At 38.9% G+C, this 16672-nt stretch overlaps 1 protein-coding gene across 2 annotated transcripts; it reads left to right on the top strand.

Annotated features, from left to right (window-relative positions):
* The first annotated feature begins 659 nt into the window (after positions 1-659).
* On the top strand, positions 660-10824 carry NEUROD4 (neuronal differentiation 4). Of its 2 annotated transcripts, none has more exons than XM_045184043.3 (2): positions 660-1019; positions 7360-10824. In XM_045184043.3, exon 2 carries the CDS (start codon positions 7369-7371, stop codon positions 8362-8364), a length of 996 nt encoding a protein of 331 aa, XP_045039978.1. In that variant the 5' UTR covers positions 660-1019; positions 7360-7368; the 3' UTR covers positions 8365-10824. The 2 variants fall into 2 exon arrangements, with proteins under 2 accessions (XP_045039978.1, XP_045039977.1); XM_045184042.3 differs by having other exon boundaries at positions 950-1103.
* The last annotated feature ends 5848 nt before the right edge of the window (positions 10825-16672 follow it).

Genomic DNA, 16672 nt, shown 5'->3' with positions numbered 1-16672 from the left:
TGATATATTTGGGAAGACAATATGCCAGTGGATGCCAGTTTGTAATTTGAGCAGCTAGGCATTCTTAAAATGAAAAGTTGTGTTCATTTGCCTTTTGTTTTTATAAATTTTGAACAAACAAAAGTTGAAAGAATGGTTCAACAAATATAGATGTGGCTTTGTCTATATTCACTAAATAAAATGAAAGGGTTTTAAATGGGAATAATTTGATGTTGAAGAGAGAGGAAGTTACTTCTTCCTTCTACTTTTAGAAGTCTAAAGTTTTATTCCCAAAGAAACCAATCCTCACGTGTAAGGTGAATGATGCTGTGTTCTGGGCATGAATCTTTTTCACTTTTTGATAAGTGGGTCAGCATTTTTATTTGCCCTTCATAGCTGTCTCTCCAATTCTCTTTCCCCGGTCTGCCTACATTGCTCCACTCCCATTTCTTACCTTTTTAACCACAAAGATTTCCAGTCCTCTTTTTCTTTACCTCTCAACTTCAGCAACTCTCCTCGCATTTAACCAAACGAACGAACAAACAAACTAACAGCTAAGCTGGACCTAGCCAAAGGATTCCTTTGAAGTAGGTGTGTCTTTTGGATGGAGAAGGGGAGGAGTTAGCTTGTGGGCTGAATCACCCCTCCCTGGTCAGCTGGGAAAGCAATCAAAACTGCTGTAATTGGAGACTACGGCCAGAGCCCAGGAGCTGCCCAGAGGCTGTGGTCCTGAAAGCTCCACTCTGGGAACTAACCAGGGATAGGAGGTACTGAACACCTACTAAACCAGCTGCAAAGAGAGCATCAGCCCAGAGCCTTCCTGGAGGAGCACACAGAGCTCCAAGGAAGGAGTAAAATAAGTAGCAGCCAGAGAAACCAGACCTGGTGGCATTTCTAAGGGGCAGTGGCTGGATTTAACATGGATCGCTAAAAGCACCTCCTTTTCCTATGACCTGGATGGTCAGGGAAACTTGGCTTCTCTAGGTCTCCTCCAGGACACAGATTCGCAGAGTTCACGCCAGCGACTGCCACTGCCAGAGGTGAGCCAGCGGCTGGGGTAGGACAGGGACTACAGAAGTTTCTGTGGGACGTTTCTGCAGACCTAGAGGAGCAGCTGTGGTGAGGTAAGTCTCTTCTGGGCTACGGGAGGAGGGACAGGGATTTAGGAAACAAATAGAGAAGCAAAGAGAGTCAGATACTTAGGGACAGATATTAAAATTTCAATAACTTCACTAATTCCAATAGTACCTGTCACCCAAAGTGAAACTCAGATATTTTCAATCATTTTTTGACAGTAGAGTTTACAAATCATCTGTCCCCCACTCCCGTCAAGCCCACCCTCCCATTTTATAAATGCAGAAAAAATGTCTAAAAAGTTAATTGCTTTTTCAAGGTAGTTCAGCAAGTAGGTTTGAAGAATTGCCCCTATCCACCACTCTGCTCATAGCATTTTAGGGCTCTGCAAAGAGTTGAGGGGGAGGAAGGGGAAGGGAAAAAGAAATAGAATAGGGAGTGAGAAAAAATGTTGGAAAGCCACTAGGGTATTCTTACCATCGCCCCCTTTGGTCTGCTAAAAACCCTTAGTTGGAATAGAGTGGGGAGAACTTCCCTTCCCTCAGTTCTTCCAGATGGGGAATCAGAAGGGGAAGATTGTCTACACATATTCGTGCCTTCTACCAACCTCTATCACCTCTCACACACCATTTACCCACCCCAAATATGTATTCAGAAAATTCTAATAAGTGTAAATTGCTTCCCTCATTTTTTGACAGAGGGACCAGAATTGAAATGCTGGAGAACATGGAGGGAAACCTGAAGGACTGAGTAACTTCTGTTTCCAAAGTTCACCATTAGGATCTAAGGTTATGAAAAGTGAAGTATGGCATGGCTATGCTGAACAAGATGTGCGTGCAAGCTCGTGCGTGCGTGTGAGTGTGTGCATGTGTATGTGCAGGCATTAATCAAGAGGGAGAGTGGTAGAATATGAAAGGTTCATAGGAAAGCACCAAACAGCCGACCAGCTGTTTTCAGGCAGTGTAATTTGCGAGCAACCTAATCTCCATTCTGTCTTTTCAGTGCAAACTCTGAACAAGTCATTTAGTCTCTGTGGTCCTTAGATTCCCTAGAAACTGACAGAATACTCCCACTCCTGTTATGTTTAGGATTTAGTTATAGGGTCAGGAGGTGAAGGGAATACAATAAACTTTTAAGAGGTAAGACACTATTAACCCATGGACATGGACAACAGGGCAGGGATTGACCATGGGAGTGGGGGTGGGATGGGCAGAGGAGGGCAAGGGGGGAAATTGGGATAACTGTAATAGAACAACAATGAAATATTTAATAAAAAGAGGTAAAACACTGTCTAATCACCACAGATACTCATGCCAGTGCTCCTTACCCACTTATTCATCAACTAAAACTTCTCATGAGAAATCAAAAATTAGTAAAAGTGTAGGATAAATTCCAGGAGAGCTCCACACAATAGTAATGTACCAAGGACCTCAGCCCCGGTAATGAAGATACTGGGTAGTTACAATCATTGCCTAAGCAAACATTTTGTTAGAACAGGTTAAAACAGTTAAAAAGTGGGAGAAAATTTTTACTATGCGAGAATTGGCTAAACTTAAAGTTTCATGGAAGAATCCTAAAGAAAGGGGAAGATTTTGTTATATTGTGTAAACGCATAAGGAAATCCAAATTTCGAGATCAAAGGCAAAAGTGAGCTTTATAGGATTGGAACGTGTTTGGAGGGTCGGGGGCTGCATTCTGCCTCTAGAGCCAGGATTCATTTGTTTTTTTTGTCATACTGGAATTGCCATCAGGTATAATTTGAAAGCTAATTTGTTTTCTAGGAATTACGGAAACCCAAAATGGTGTATCACAATAGTCGTGAAATAGTGCTACAGATTTTTCATACAGCTTCTACAAATCAGTTGCCAATCATTATATTTGCACAATAATTTTACAAAGTACTTGTGCTTGTATTATCTCCTTACTTTTCATAAAAGCTTCTAAATGAGATATGACAAAAATATTATTCCACTTTGCCCTAAGGGTAAAATAATTAAAATAATTTTTATGTTCTCATTTAATTGATCAATGGTGGAAGAAGGTCTCAGCCTAATGCTTCCTTTAATACATCTCTGAGCTGGCTTATCAACAGGCTAAGGGTCACGGTAGAGTTAGGTACCTGTTCTGTAGACAACCAAGTGGTTTCCCTGATCAAACTCAGAGCTGCGTCACACACATTTTCAACTCAAATCTAAAACTGGATATTTTTCTTTTTCCTTTTTGCTTATCTTTTGATGTATTGAAGATATTTAGGTGGAAAAGGTCAAAGGAATTTTTTTTTTGTTTATCTTTGAGATGTCCTGGCTTTTACTTCTTTTTGAGAGATACTTCACTTTTCTCTTCAGAGCTCTGACATTGATTCTGGTAGGGAAGTCAGGTCCCCAATACTGTTTAATCAAAGATAAAAGGAAAGCTGTCAAAGTGCCAGTAATTGTCGTTATTCCACCAGAAATGTCATGAACCTAAAAAGTCATGGGACTGAGTAGGAGTGTCTGGACAACGGTTGCTTCCCAATTATAAACATGAATGAAAGTCTAACTTCTTTCCTGAATGAGGTGGAAAAGTTGTAGTCAGTCCAGTAGAGGCAGTTGATAGAACTCTGTTTTCTCACCCCGTGCAACAGAATAGGAGCTTTGATTCTTAGTTTCCTTGAGGTTGAAGATCAGGGACTATTTTGAAGTAGGAGTTGAGGTAAAGTGGGGTTTTGTTGGCATAAAATTAATATTAGGCACAGATCATAATTATACCCATTTTTTTCCATCTGGCCAGAAAAACTCATGGTGAACTTTAGGAAAAATAACATCCACCACATGGCATTTATGATGTCTGGCACTGTTCAAAGTCTTTACATGTAATAGTTCATTTTATACTCACAATAATCCTATGAGGTAAGACTATTATTACTCCCATTTTAAAGAAGAGACTGAGATGTTATCAAACTTGCCTAAGGTCACATATCTAGTAAGTAATTATGCTGAAATTTGAACTCAGGTCGTCTGACTCCAGAGTCTGTGCTGTTGGGGCACATTGGGAAAAGGGTGGGATACTGGGCAGTTAGCCAATGATCTTTTGAGCCAATCAGAAGAGACACAATAGTCAATACAATCTACTTTTACTGTTCACCTGTGAAAAACAGTTTTTATTTTTGAATAAGCAAACATGTGTTACTGGGTTAAATTAGAAAACCCAAGAATAAACATGCTAAAGATATGGAAAATGTTTTTATAGCACTTAAAGCTTACAAAATCCTTTTTCATATTTTATTTGTTTTGCAAGAATCACCTAAATATACCTTATCCCCATTTTATCAAAGAGGAAATGGAAGATCAGAGAGCTTATGTAATGTGTTTGAGATCAATAAGCAGGAATTAGAAGAGCTGGGACTCTCAGAAGAGTCTGTGTTATTGGAAGACTATGTGTTATTTCAGCTTTGTGTGGGAAAAGATGAAGTAAAACTGGAGCCCTCTATATCCTCCCCATAGTTACTAAGGGAACAAAGATGACACTTGGTTGCTGTTTTCCTTGTTTCAGCCAAAGTCAGTTGGTTCTTTTCCATCATACCTGCCAACAATCTGATTTCAAAGTAGCTCTCTGTCTCTTATGGAGACCATCAAATTATGTTAAAAGCAAAAGGTAGTCTACTCCCTTCTCCTGGCCTTGCTCCTGGATGGGGGTGAGGATTGACAGAATTTGGCTGGAGTCCAGAAGTAGGGAGGTGAGGATGGTAAAAAGGTCAAACACAGAGGCTAGGGTGGGGTTCAGTTTTGGGAACAGTTCAATAGACTCCTCCCTTGCATCTTCCTTCTTGTCCTTCCTCCTCACATGTCCATGCATTAAAGTATGTCTCAGTAATAATGATGAGGATAAGAGGACAGGGGAGAAAGAGGAGGAAGAGGAAAAGGAAAAGGAGGCTGAGAGCAAGGGGAATAAATGGGTGAAAGTAACAAGGAAAAAATTTGGAAGAGGAAGGAATCCTGGAATACGAGAGCTAAGAAACACTGCAGAGAACACTTAAACTAACCTCCCTTTGGCTGGTGACTACTTCTTGGTGACTTAGCTCTACTGATCCACATTTCCTGAAGTCACAGTGCCTTTCTTTCCTCCTGTAGCTGTGATGGAAGAAGAAAGAAACAGACATAAAACCTAGGATTTGGAATCAGAACTGGTTTTACGTCCTATTCTACCAGCTCTGTCTTCGCATATCCATCACTGAAACTTCCTTACCCACAGTGACATCGACTGTAAAATGAGCATAACAAGCCCCATTCCCCTCAAAGGTTTGCTATAAGGCTATGCAAATGTAATTATAATTACGTGTGGAACATTAGGTTTCCCAAGCCCACTGCGTCCTCACTGACCTCAGAGTGCACCTGCCATTGAAAGGTCTGTGTTACTTTTACAGAAAGTTAATTAGATCCTTCACCCTCCCGCTGGGTAGCTGCCTGAGTTAGCAGTGCAGCTCAGCACACAAGCTCTATCATCCATATTAAAAGTGGGATTTTCTGACTTGGCCTGTGCATCCAGTTGACCAATAGGTTCCAATGTGTGTTTTCAATAAAGCTGCTTACCCAGAAAGCCTTATTAAGTGAGTAAGTCAAGCTGACATGATTTCTGTGCTGATTAACATGAAACCTAGGTTGTTTTTGCAAAGCAGTAACATTAATTATTTATAGGAGGTAAATGAGGTTACAAGGAAAACAAGCTCAGATTACCAGAAACAAATCAAATCATATATTTATATTTTTAAAAGCTATGTCCTAATCCCTGCATTCATTGATTTGAGGCTCAAGCTTCCAAGATAAAAAAAAAACATTTATTATGCTCTCCTTTTTCTGATATATGGAGGTGATGCAGGGTTTAACATTTCAAAAACTAGCTGGTAAACTGAGGTGACCCAATGGAGCTTAACAGATACTTTTATTTGGTAAATTATACAACCAGAAATCGCTCAACAAATCTCAAAACAATTCATATTCTTCCAGGACTGAATGTAAAATGTTTAGTAAGACACGGTCTCTTCTGGTTTCCAAATGTCTTCAACTTTTAAATTTTTCAGAGAAAATTCTGATTAGACAGTATCAGTTAAGTGAATTAAAGCAGTCAGGTTATTTCAGTGTTTGTCTGAAACAGCCCACGCTGATGTTTGCAGTAACTATGTTCTGTTAAGTTTAGCATTTGGTCCAGACTTTTCATTTTTAATAAAGTATCACTATAATAGTTGCATTAAAATAATCTTAAATAGGTTTGGTAGACCCCTGGCTTGTAATTCTAGAGGCTGCTATATTCTTTTCTGATGATGTGAGATGAATGCACAATGGAAAGTGTTCTCACTTTAACCTGTGAGCAAATTTGAAAGATGATCAGTGCTAATCCTCCTCTCTTTTCCTAAACCTTTTTGACACCATGCCACTGACACCTCTAACCCCACTAACACTAGACAGACCACAAAATGCTTGCTGAACAACAAAATGCTCTTCTGGTGATGGCGAGAGACATATTTCATGGCTATGCGGTGTACCAGCGAGTTGTGGCTTGGGTCTTGCCTAAGAGATGCTTGAAGTCAACAGCTGGCAGAGTCAGTGGGAAGTGTGGGATGTTGCAGGTTAGATACATGTGCTATGTCTCTAAATAGAGGTGGGGCAGTTCCTTGTAGAGTACAGACAAAGTAGTCTGAATAATCTCACTACACTTTTTCATTTATTTTATGGTGTAAATATGCAACAGCTAATATGCAACAGTAAATACGCAACTGTTAAAATACAACGGTTTACTTTATTGTTTGATATGCTTTTAAATTTTGTAACAATTATAATTATTATAGACATTTTATAATCATAATTACTTTAGCATCCTTTTTCACTTACAGAAGTTTCTCTATTTGGACAATAATTTATATACCCAATATATCTATTTCCCTTTATGGTCAGAATTCTGGAAAAAAAGAAAATATATTTTGACTGGTTTATCAGTTATTTTTGCACTAGGATACCCATGAATAAAAACCTGAGCATAAAAACAGTTAGGCATTTACACTGTAATGAATAATCAAGTCAATTTTCTTTTTCTATAATTTATTTTCTTATAACGTGTTGTAGCAAAATGAGTGTCTTAGGAATTTATTTGAGTCTTATATTAATTATTTAGAATGGAAGCCTTGCACTAGATAATTGTTAAGTTGAATCCCAACTTAACAATTAAGCAATTAAAGTACAAATACTGTACTTTATATCCAAGGTATAAAAAAAGTTTAGCTTCAAGTCAAATAAAATATTCAGAGGTGCTAAATGTTGCTGTTTCCTTTTCCAGAACCTAGAAATGGCGAAAACTTATGTGAAACCCAAGGAGATGACAGAGTTGGTCAACATACCCTCCTGGATGGACAAAAGTCTGGGTTCCCAGAATGAGATGAAGGAGGAGGAGAGAAAACCAACTGCTTATGGGGTGCTTGGCAGCTTAGCTGAAGAGCATGACAGCATTGAGGAAGAAGAAGAGGAGGAAGAGGATGGGGAGAAACCTAAGAGAAGGGGTCCCAAGAAAAAGAAGATGACAAAAGCTCGCCTGGAGAGGTTCAGGGCTCGAAGAGTCAAGGCCAATGCTAGAGAACGGACCCGGATGCATGGCCTGAATGATGCCCTGGACAACCTGAGGAGAGTCATGCCCTGTTACTCTAAAACCCAAAAGCTCTCCAAGATAGAGACTCTTAGACTGGCCAGGAACTATATTTGGGCTTTGTCTGAAGTCCTGGAAACTGGCCAGACACCTGAAGGGAAGGGTTTTGTAGAGATGCTCTGTAAAGGGCTCTCTCAGCCCACCAGCAATTTGGTGGCTGGATGCCTCCAACTGGGCCCACAGTCTGCCCTCCTGGAGAAACATGAGGAGAAGTCTGCCGTTTGTGACTCTGCCATCTCTGTCCACAACTTCAGCTATCAGTCTCCTGGGCTCCCCAGCCCTCCTTATGGCCATATGGAAACACACCTTATTAATCTGAAACCCCCAATATTCAAGACTTTGGGAGAATCATCCTTTGGGAATCATCCACCTGACTGCACTACACCACCTTATGAGGGCCCTCTTACTCCACCCCTGAGCATCAGTGGGAACTTCTCCTTGAAGCAAGATGGCTCTCCTGACCTGGATAAGTCCTATAGCTTCATGCCACATTACCCCTCTGCAAGTCTAAGCTCAGGGCATGTGCACTCAACTCCCTTTCAGGCTGGTACCCCTCGCTATGATGTTCCCATAGATATGTCCTATGATTCCTACCCCCACCATGGCATTGGGGCTCAACTCAATACAATCTTCACTGATTAGAGCAGTAAGATCAGCATTTCAGAGGATGATGTGGAGATGCTTTCCATAATTCAAGTGGTTGAGCTGAAGATTCAATGACCTTCACGGAACCCCATAGATGTATATCAAATACATTAGTCCCAGTACATTTAGGCCCTCTTACACCTGTCACTCTCTTTTCTCATCAACTTGTCAAATTGTATTGATTCCTTTTAGGGTCTTCATGTGAAGTTATTTGATGTTTACAATCATGTGGAAATAGAAGAGAAGCCCTAGGTCCTATTCTGGTGTTGCCAATAACTTATTGAATGATCTACGCCAATTAATTTTTCACTTCTGGCCTCTGTTTACTTACTGGTAAAATCAAGCAATTGTTCTAAGTCTAGATGATTTCTAAAGTCCCTCACAGTTCTGATATTCTGTAACTTTGGTGACTGCTCTATAAACCTCTTGAAACTGAAAGGATGGAGGACTAGCAGGAGATGGACACTATGTGTCGATGGTCAGATGGACTCGCCAAAGGCGCACCAGGTGTGTGACTCTTGGGGACCAAATGTTTGGACTATTTTTACATCTATCTAAAAATAGCCTCCAGAGGCTAAAATCCTAAGTTGGTTGTCGCTGTGAATAACAAAACATGTTCTTTAAGAGATTAAAAGAACTATTTCTCGTTGGGCTGAAAGCTGAACATAATTTCCTTAGTAATTTGACAACAATAATAGATATCTCATACCAACTTGATTCTTCATAACATTTCAAAAGCACTTTTATTAGGACTAGAGATGGGGTAATCAAGTCACTGAAACCTCAGACTCCTGTGCCCAATGGGACTTAGAGAATCATCTAGACCATTTCATGGCCTCCATAACCAGAGGGCTCTGGAAATTCTGATGAAGCTCAGGTGCTATTATTGGAATCAGCAAACAACCCAGGTCACATTCAAGAGCAATGCAATAAAATGGCTGTTGTCTATATTAACTATGGCTATATCATAGTTTGGGGACTCCCTCTAGCTCACACCTGCCCATAGGTAAATCACTAGATTTTCTTTGGAAAGATGAATTTTTTTTTGTTAAAGAAAACATGTTTAAAATCGCTGATCTCTGTCCACACCAATATCATATTTTCTAGAAGCACAAGCGCCAATCGATTTATTGATCAAATTTAATTTTTCCAATGTATATACAATTCTGTGTCTCCTCCTCCACTAATTGTTACTTCTTTCTCACTTGTAAAATATACTTTATTATTATATATTGTAGATAATATTTTGAGTAACCAGACAGCAATGCAGACATCAAATCCAGGGTCAGTGAATGCTTTTATCAGTCTCTGTCTTCATCACAAGTTTATCTTGATTCACAGGATGTTTATTTTTCATCTTGTAACTCCTCTTTCCTTAATAGCAGCACTAGTTTTGTCAAATATATCTTTTTCCAGAGAAATGTAATCTGAGAAATGTTACTGTCCTGGTCAATCTGCCAGGACAATTATTTAAAACAAACTAAAAGCCTAAATGGTTTATGTGATAGTGGATCACATCCTGCTCCTGCCAGAGAGGATAAGTTTATGATGCACGGTACACAAATAGGACCAATGAATAACAGTGGTAAGGCAGTTAGATGAGTATGTCATTTTCTACAGCTCAGTTATCGCCTAGAACCCGCCAAACTATCTGTGCATCTTGCCTTTTTTTTACCCTCTTATTTATTACCTCCTTGAAATCTAAGTTATTTTCTTTCCATTTTACTTGCAGCACCAACCCTGCTAGATTTTTTACCCTTGGTTGGTAACCTGCTGGGAAGCATCCAAAGCCATCCTATGTATTTTGAGTCTGTGCTGACACTTTCCTTTGTGAGAGGAGGTTGGGGGTATCTATCCTTGAAGCTAGCATTTTCTGGTGTTTAAGTTTGTAGATAATGAATATTGTCTGAGTTATTTATTAGATATTATTTATTTAATTTATTTTCCCCTTCCTTTTATGCACATTCCTTAGATTCCATATATGTGCTTGCAAAACCTCCTTAAAGTTTCTTTTGGAAAGTAGATCCTAATTTTGCTAGGAATCTTGAGTTTGGGATGAGAAAAAAGGTGGAAGTTAGTGCAGAATTACCTGCAATGATTTTATAAAAATCAGCAATAATTTGAATGGCTATGCAAATTAATATTTTTAGATTTTTTCATCATTCTAAAACAAGCCAGTTATTTTTGAGGAATTGGCTCTTTATGCTTTTGGGGAATATGGTTCCCATGAACCAAGAGCCCCTGCGATTGTTCAGAAGGACTTTATAACTGAATGAACTTTTGGGAATGTAGGGTGGTTGGAAAGAGCCTACTCTCCAACCCAGGGTGGCCTCATTCTTCTAGGGACTTTATTAGATAAAGCAAAGCAATTGTTTAAACTTTTTATATATAAAAAAAAGAGAGACTGTTTTCCCTTCCTTTTTTTCTAGCAGAAATAAAGCTGTGAGTCTTACTAGACATTGTGCTGTGTTGTTGGTCATCTGAGTTTTTCTTCACTGTCATCTATTAACTTTCTAGAACTCTTAAGTCCTGTGAGCAGCCAGCAGAGCACAGACTGGCCTGTCAAGAGAATGTATGCACCCTGTATTTCAATTGATCTTTCCAGAAGATTTGAAAGGTCTAAACTAAGTAGCTAGACATCTAGAAGGACCAATCTCTGCCATTGAAACAATCAACTACACAATCTGCAGTTGAGAAAAACATATCTCCTCATTTACAGAAATCTAGCGCCATGAGCCATCTAAGCCATCAAACCACAGAGAGGCGGACCACGGAATGACAGAGTATTATCCAAAATTTAGGTGAGCCTATTCACTTTAAAAAAATTAACACCTCTTTTCTTGATATTTTTTTTTTAGTTTTCTTCAGTTAAAACTTTCCAGGGATCCATCTTACATAAAATGCTGATGATTAAGAAATAATAATGATGATGATAAAAATAAAGTTTAATAAAAAGAGTTGGTTAATCAAAGGAGAGATTTGGCTTAAAATATTTAAGAAACAGCCCTGGCTGGTGTGGCTCAGCGGATTGAGTGACGGCCTGCAAACTAAAGGGTCCCTGGTTTGATTCCCAGTCAGGGCACATGCTTGGGTTGCAGGCTAGGTCCCCAGTGGGGGGCGTGTGAGAGGCAACCATACATCGATGTTTCTCTCCCTCTCTTTCCCTCCCTTCCACTCTTACTAAAAATAAATAAGTAAAATCTTAAAAAAGTATTTAAGAAACAAAAAAATACAGAATGAGTCATTCTCTCACTCCTTTCCTCCATCTGCCCAGAACACATAACTACTTCTTTTGGCTGGTTAGCATTCCATGTTAAAATACCATAATTTATAAAATTAAATTACATAATTTAGATTTTTCCAGTCATTCACAATAATGAATAATCATGTCCACATGTCATTTGACCCTTATTAAGAGGATTTCTCCTTTGGAAAGAATATTATAGGGGAATAAAGATAAACTTACAGATAAGAACAATCACATCTAACAGTTATTTGGATGCTATGTACTGTCATGCTTCTAAGTGATTTACATGTATTTATTCATTCAATCCTAAAACCATCCCTAAAAGGAGACACTATTATTATTTTCATTTTATTAATTAGGAAGTTAAGGTGTAGAGTAACTTGTTCAAGCTCACATTGCTAGTAAATGGTGGAGGCATGATTTGAACTAGTTGATTTATTCAAAAGTTTTGAAATGACTCTCAGTGGTTGTTTGCCTGGTAGTTACATAAAGATGTCATATTTGCAAAAGGCCAGAGCTGGTAGAAGTAGGAGTACTTTTTGACACCCCTCAAATTGTCCTTTACATATGAAAACCTGTTGCCTCTATGACCCAGGCTGGCCCCTACCCAAGCTCTAGAGTAGAATCTGAGAGAAGATTCTCTTTTGACAAAAGCTCGACTTTCTATCACGTGTTGCCTACGTAGGCTATGTAGACAAAGGCTAGGTCACAGATGAGTGCTTTGTTGCTTGGAAGTGTCTATCATTCAGAAGGCCTAATTCTATTTCACTGCTGTCATCTCACATTCTTTAGAGCTTTTGAGAAAAAAGTTTTAACAGGGAATAACAGTTATGAAAATAAAATTGTTTATTAACATAGGAGCATCCTATCTTCAAGATTATTTTTCCTATGTAACTTTGAGTTATAGTTTAGTGCTTTAATTAAAAGCACTGGCTTTATGATATAAAATAAATTATGTTTTAGTTATGTAACTTTATGATTAAATAACTTGTTAAATTGATTAACACTGCAAAGCTTCAGTTGCTTCCAATTTAAAATAGTAATAAAAGCAAGTTTCCTAATAGGATTAGTATGATTAATTAATAAGATAATGCATTTAAAGTCCATAGAAAGTATTTAATAAGTGGTAATTATTATCATCATGTTACTATTTATTATTCTTTGATTACATTCACGCTAACTTTCTCTTGCTCCAACAGATGTCTGGGGGAGTATTGCTGGCGACTGCAGCAGGCTTAGGGAGTCCCCGGCGTTTTTAGTTAGGAGGGTTGAACCAGGCAGACCTGGGTTTGACGCTGACTGGCTGAGTCATCTTAGACCCTTCTCTACATTCCAGTTTTCTTCTGTATGAAAAGGGCATAAAAATGCCACCAAATCCAAGAAGTTGGTATGAGAATTAAAAGGGGTGATAATGTCAGAAGAGTTTATCTCAGGTTCTGGCCCAAGGGCAATTTACCATTCTTATTGTTATTGCTATTATTGGGAGTAGATGGGAACAGATAACGAAACAGAGGAGAGCAGAGCAGATGCTCAAATTTATATAATATAAATCATTGACTGAACCGACATCCACATCTGAATTTCTGGACCAGCACATCAAGAATGGAAATATGCTATCACCACAACAGTTTAAAGAGAAATCCTCAAATTTCCTGAATTTGGAAAATAGGAACTGCGTTTTTATTTTTTAGATATTGGTAGAGGGCTGAAAGGAGCCTTGTGGCAGTTTTTTTGCTGTCATCTGGCCTAAGACTATGTGGAAAAAGAATATTATTGTCTCACAAATATATTTCACTTCAATTCCATTTTACAAATAGTTACTGAGCATTGCCAATGGGCCGGGCACTAGGCCTAGTGCTGGGAATACAGAAATGAATATATGACCATGCTTTGTGGGTTTATAGTCTGGGAGACTATAAATTAATAAAGCATCTTCACACAGTTATCTTTCACTATTGACAGAAATATGAGGCAAGTAGTTCAAGTATAGTTACTGCTTGACAGAGGAGGAAACTGATACTCGGATTAGCTAGGTCAGGCAATTAGGTAGAAGTTAAGTCAGAGATTATCTTATCACAATGTTATTTTGTTTGTTTGTTTGTTTTAGATAAGTAAAGTCCTGTTTTATTTGTGGTTAAGTAAAACACCTTTTCTGGATGATGTTAATAGATTATTCTGACAATTCTAAATAAATTAGTAGTTAAATAACTTCAGTTGAATTAATTAACCTCTCAAAGTCTTAGCTGCTTTGCTAAAACTTCTAAAACTAATTACTACAAAAATTAAACAAAGCAAAAAAAGAATGTGGTCAGCAATATGTCTGAAGGAAACCAAAACACTAATTTGAAAGAACATAAGCACCCCTATGTTCATTGAAGTGTTATTTACAATCACCAAGATATGGAAGCAGCCCAAGGATCTATCAGTAGATGAGTGGACAGAACAACAATGGTACCTTTACACAATGGAATACTACACTACCAAAAAAAGAAGAAAATTTTACCCTTTGTGACAGTATGGAAAGATGTGGAGAACATTATTCTAGGTGAAATAAGCCAGTCAGAGAAAGAAAATTACCATATGATTTCATTTATATGTGAAATCTAATGAACAAACTGAACTAACAAGGAAAATGGGGGCAGACTCATAGATAGAGAGCAAGCTGACAGGTCTGGGGGGTGGGTGAAGTTAGGGGGTGGAAGGACTGAGCAAAAAGGAAAAAGGACTATGGACACGGACAACAGTGTGGTGATTGTTGGGGGTGGGGAGGAGAGTATAAGGGGACTAAATGGTAAAGGGAAAAAATACAATAAAGATTAAATAAAAAAACTGTGGCCAAGGTTAGGTGCAGATCCATACTAACCATGGAAGTAGTTAGTTAATCATAAAAATCAAAGGAATCCCATCATGGCTGTCTTAATACACATGAAAATAAAGTGTTTGGTCAATACCTCATATGTGTGTAAGTAAGTAGGTTAACTTACCAAGTGTGAACTGAAGAAAATTTTAGAAAAGAATAGCTAAGGACTCAAGGAAAGGATATAGAAATAGCTGATTATTGGAAATCCACACCAGGTACAAGTCACAAAGTCAAATTCTCAGTATTGAGTTAGTCTTCAAAACAAACCATTGAAGGAGGTTCCAGATACTGTAGAAACCTATGCATACATGTATAAATAAATATGAGAACATGGTGAGTCATGGATAGTCTCTGAGTGTCTGTTTTCTCACCTGTAAAAGGAGATCATTGTGCCACTAGACACCTGAAGTTTCTCTCATTTTAATATTTTCCTAGTTTCATGAGCAGCCAATGTCTATTTTCTCTGAAAGCACACATATTTTAGAAAAAAATTAGTGAGTAATGATTGAGTAAAAGCTAATAGTTTAAAAAAATACAAGTCATTAAAATCAAGTGGTGTTGGGGCACCTTGCAGGGTTTTATAATTCCTAGTTAGCTATCCTGAGGAACTTGAGTGCTTTTAGTTTGTTATCAACGTGGAAGGCAATTTTCTAGGCAATGAATTTATTTTAGAGACAACGACTACAACATGTTTGGTAACCGAAAGATCCATGATATACATTGACCTAAAAATAGACTTATCGAAGACCATTTTGAGAAATTGTGATATACCTAGAAATGTCCGATTCCCCCTCCTCCCCAAGTGGGAAAGAGTAGGGAGATGTTGACTATACTGTTTATTTGATTACAAATAGGGCATGTTCTTAGCTATTCATATTAATTATCCATGTTGTGGATTATTGATGAAAGATATTTCATATGAAGCTTGTTTACCCATGCCAGTTAAGTGACTAATTTTTGGTGCGTGTGTGTATGTGTGTGTACAAGTGTGTGTATCTATATTTAAACAAACATTACAAAGGCAGATATACATGTGTATATATGTGTGTTTCTCCATATGTACATACACACACATAAATATATTTAAAGGTATATATATTTGAATGCGTACATGGTGCATGTTGAACATACACATGCATGCACACAAACATATACTTATATATTTGAATGTACTCTAAAGTCAAATGGAAACACTCTTTGGATCATTCAATTTTTGGCAAGTCTATCACCTGAGTTTCTTCCTCAGTTAATTCCATGTTATTAACTGAGCTTCCAGGTTAGGCTCTGGAGAGAGGAGGTAGAGGCAGAGAGGAAGGAAGGAAATGGGGCAGGGTTTGGTGTTTCCCAATGGGCTGGACCTGGGTGGGTAGCCTGATAATGGTAAGCGTCTTCCTTGGTGTGAGCCTGTGCTCTCTGGTCCTTTGAGAGCTGGCCTCTGAACGGAGGCAGATCCAGGGCAGGCAGGCACGTGGCTGCCCTTCAGAGGACCAGGCACAGCTGCAAGCTGCTCAGAGACTCCTGGAGCAGACGCTCCCCTGGCTCCTTCTCAGCCCACTGCTGCCAGCCAGCAGCTTCCCTCCTGCCAGACCCCTGGGCATGCGGATGGGAATGGCACAATTCCCTAATCCTTGCTCAGGGAGATCTAGGACACATGCAGACAGATGGAGGACCAGGGGAATTCAGCACTATTTAGTATTGGAAGAGCAAAGGACACAAGCCTGGGAGAAGTTTGGTTAATGGGCCAAGCTCGAAAGGAGGTTCTGTAGTCTGTTTTGCTCCAAGCCTCTCCCAGGCAAGCTGTTTTCTCACCTGAACAAAAGTTCTGGAAGAAAAGGCATACACCTCCTAGCTGCTGGCAAATAATCCGAGAAAGGCCACTGACTCCCAGTGTGAGTTTCCACAGGGAGAGAAAGTCACAGGCAGTTACTGAGAGAAATAACGCGTGAGAGTCAGGGCTGCAGGAAGGTCCATATAGAGAGTAACGGAGTCAGAGGTAGAGAAATCAAAAGGGCACATGCATTAAATTAACACGTTACACTCCCTCGTTTCTTATTTTTCACTCTTCCATTCTCACTTGCACTGCCAGTGCCCTGGCTCAGGCCCTTAGTATCTGTTTGCCTGGGTTCAGGCAATAGTTCTCTTTCAAACTTCCAATATTTTTGCAGCCGATATCTCCTTCTTCCCACAAACCCATCCTG

Source organism: Desmodus rotundus, chromosome 3 (genome assembly GCF_022682495.2).
Source record: "Desmodus rotundus isolate HL8 chromosome 3, HLdesRot8A.1, whole genome shotgun sequence".
Taxonomy (NCBI): Eukaryota; Metazoa; Chordata; class Mammalia; order Chiroptera; family Phyllostomidae; genus Desmodus; species Desmodus rotundus.
Note: the sequence above shows the minus strand (reverse complement) of the source record. Positions and strands in the feature narration are given on the sequence as shown.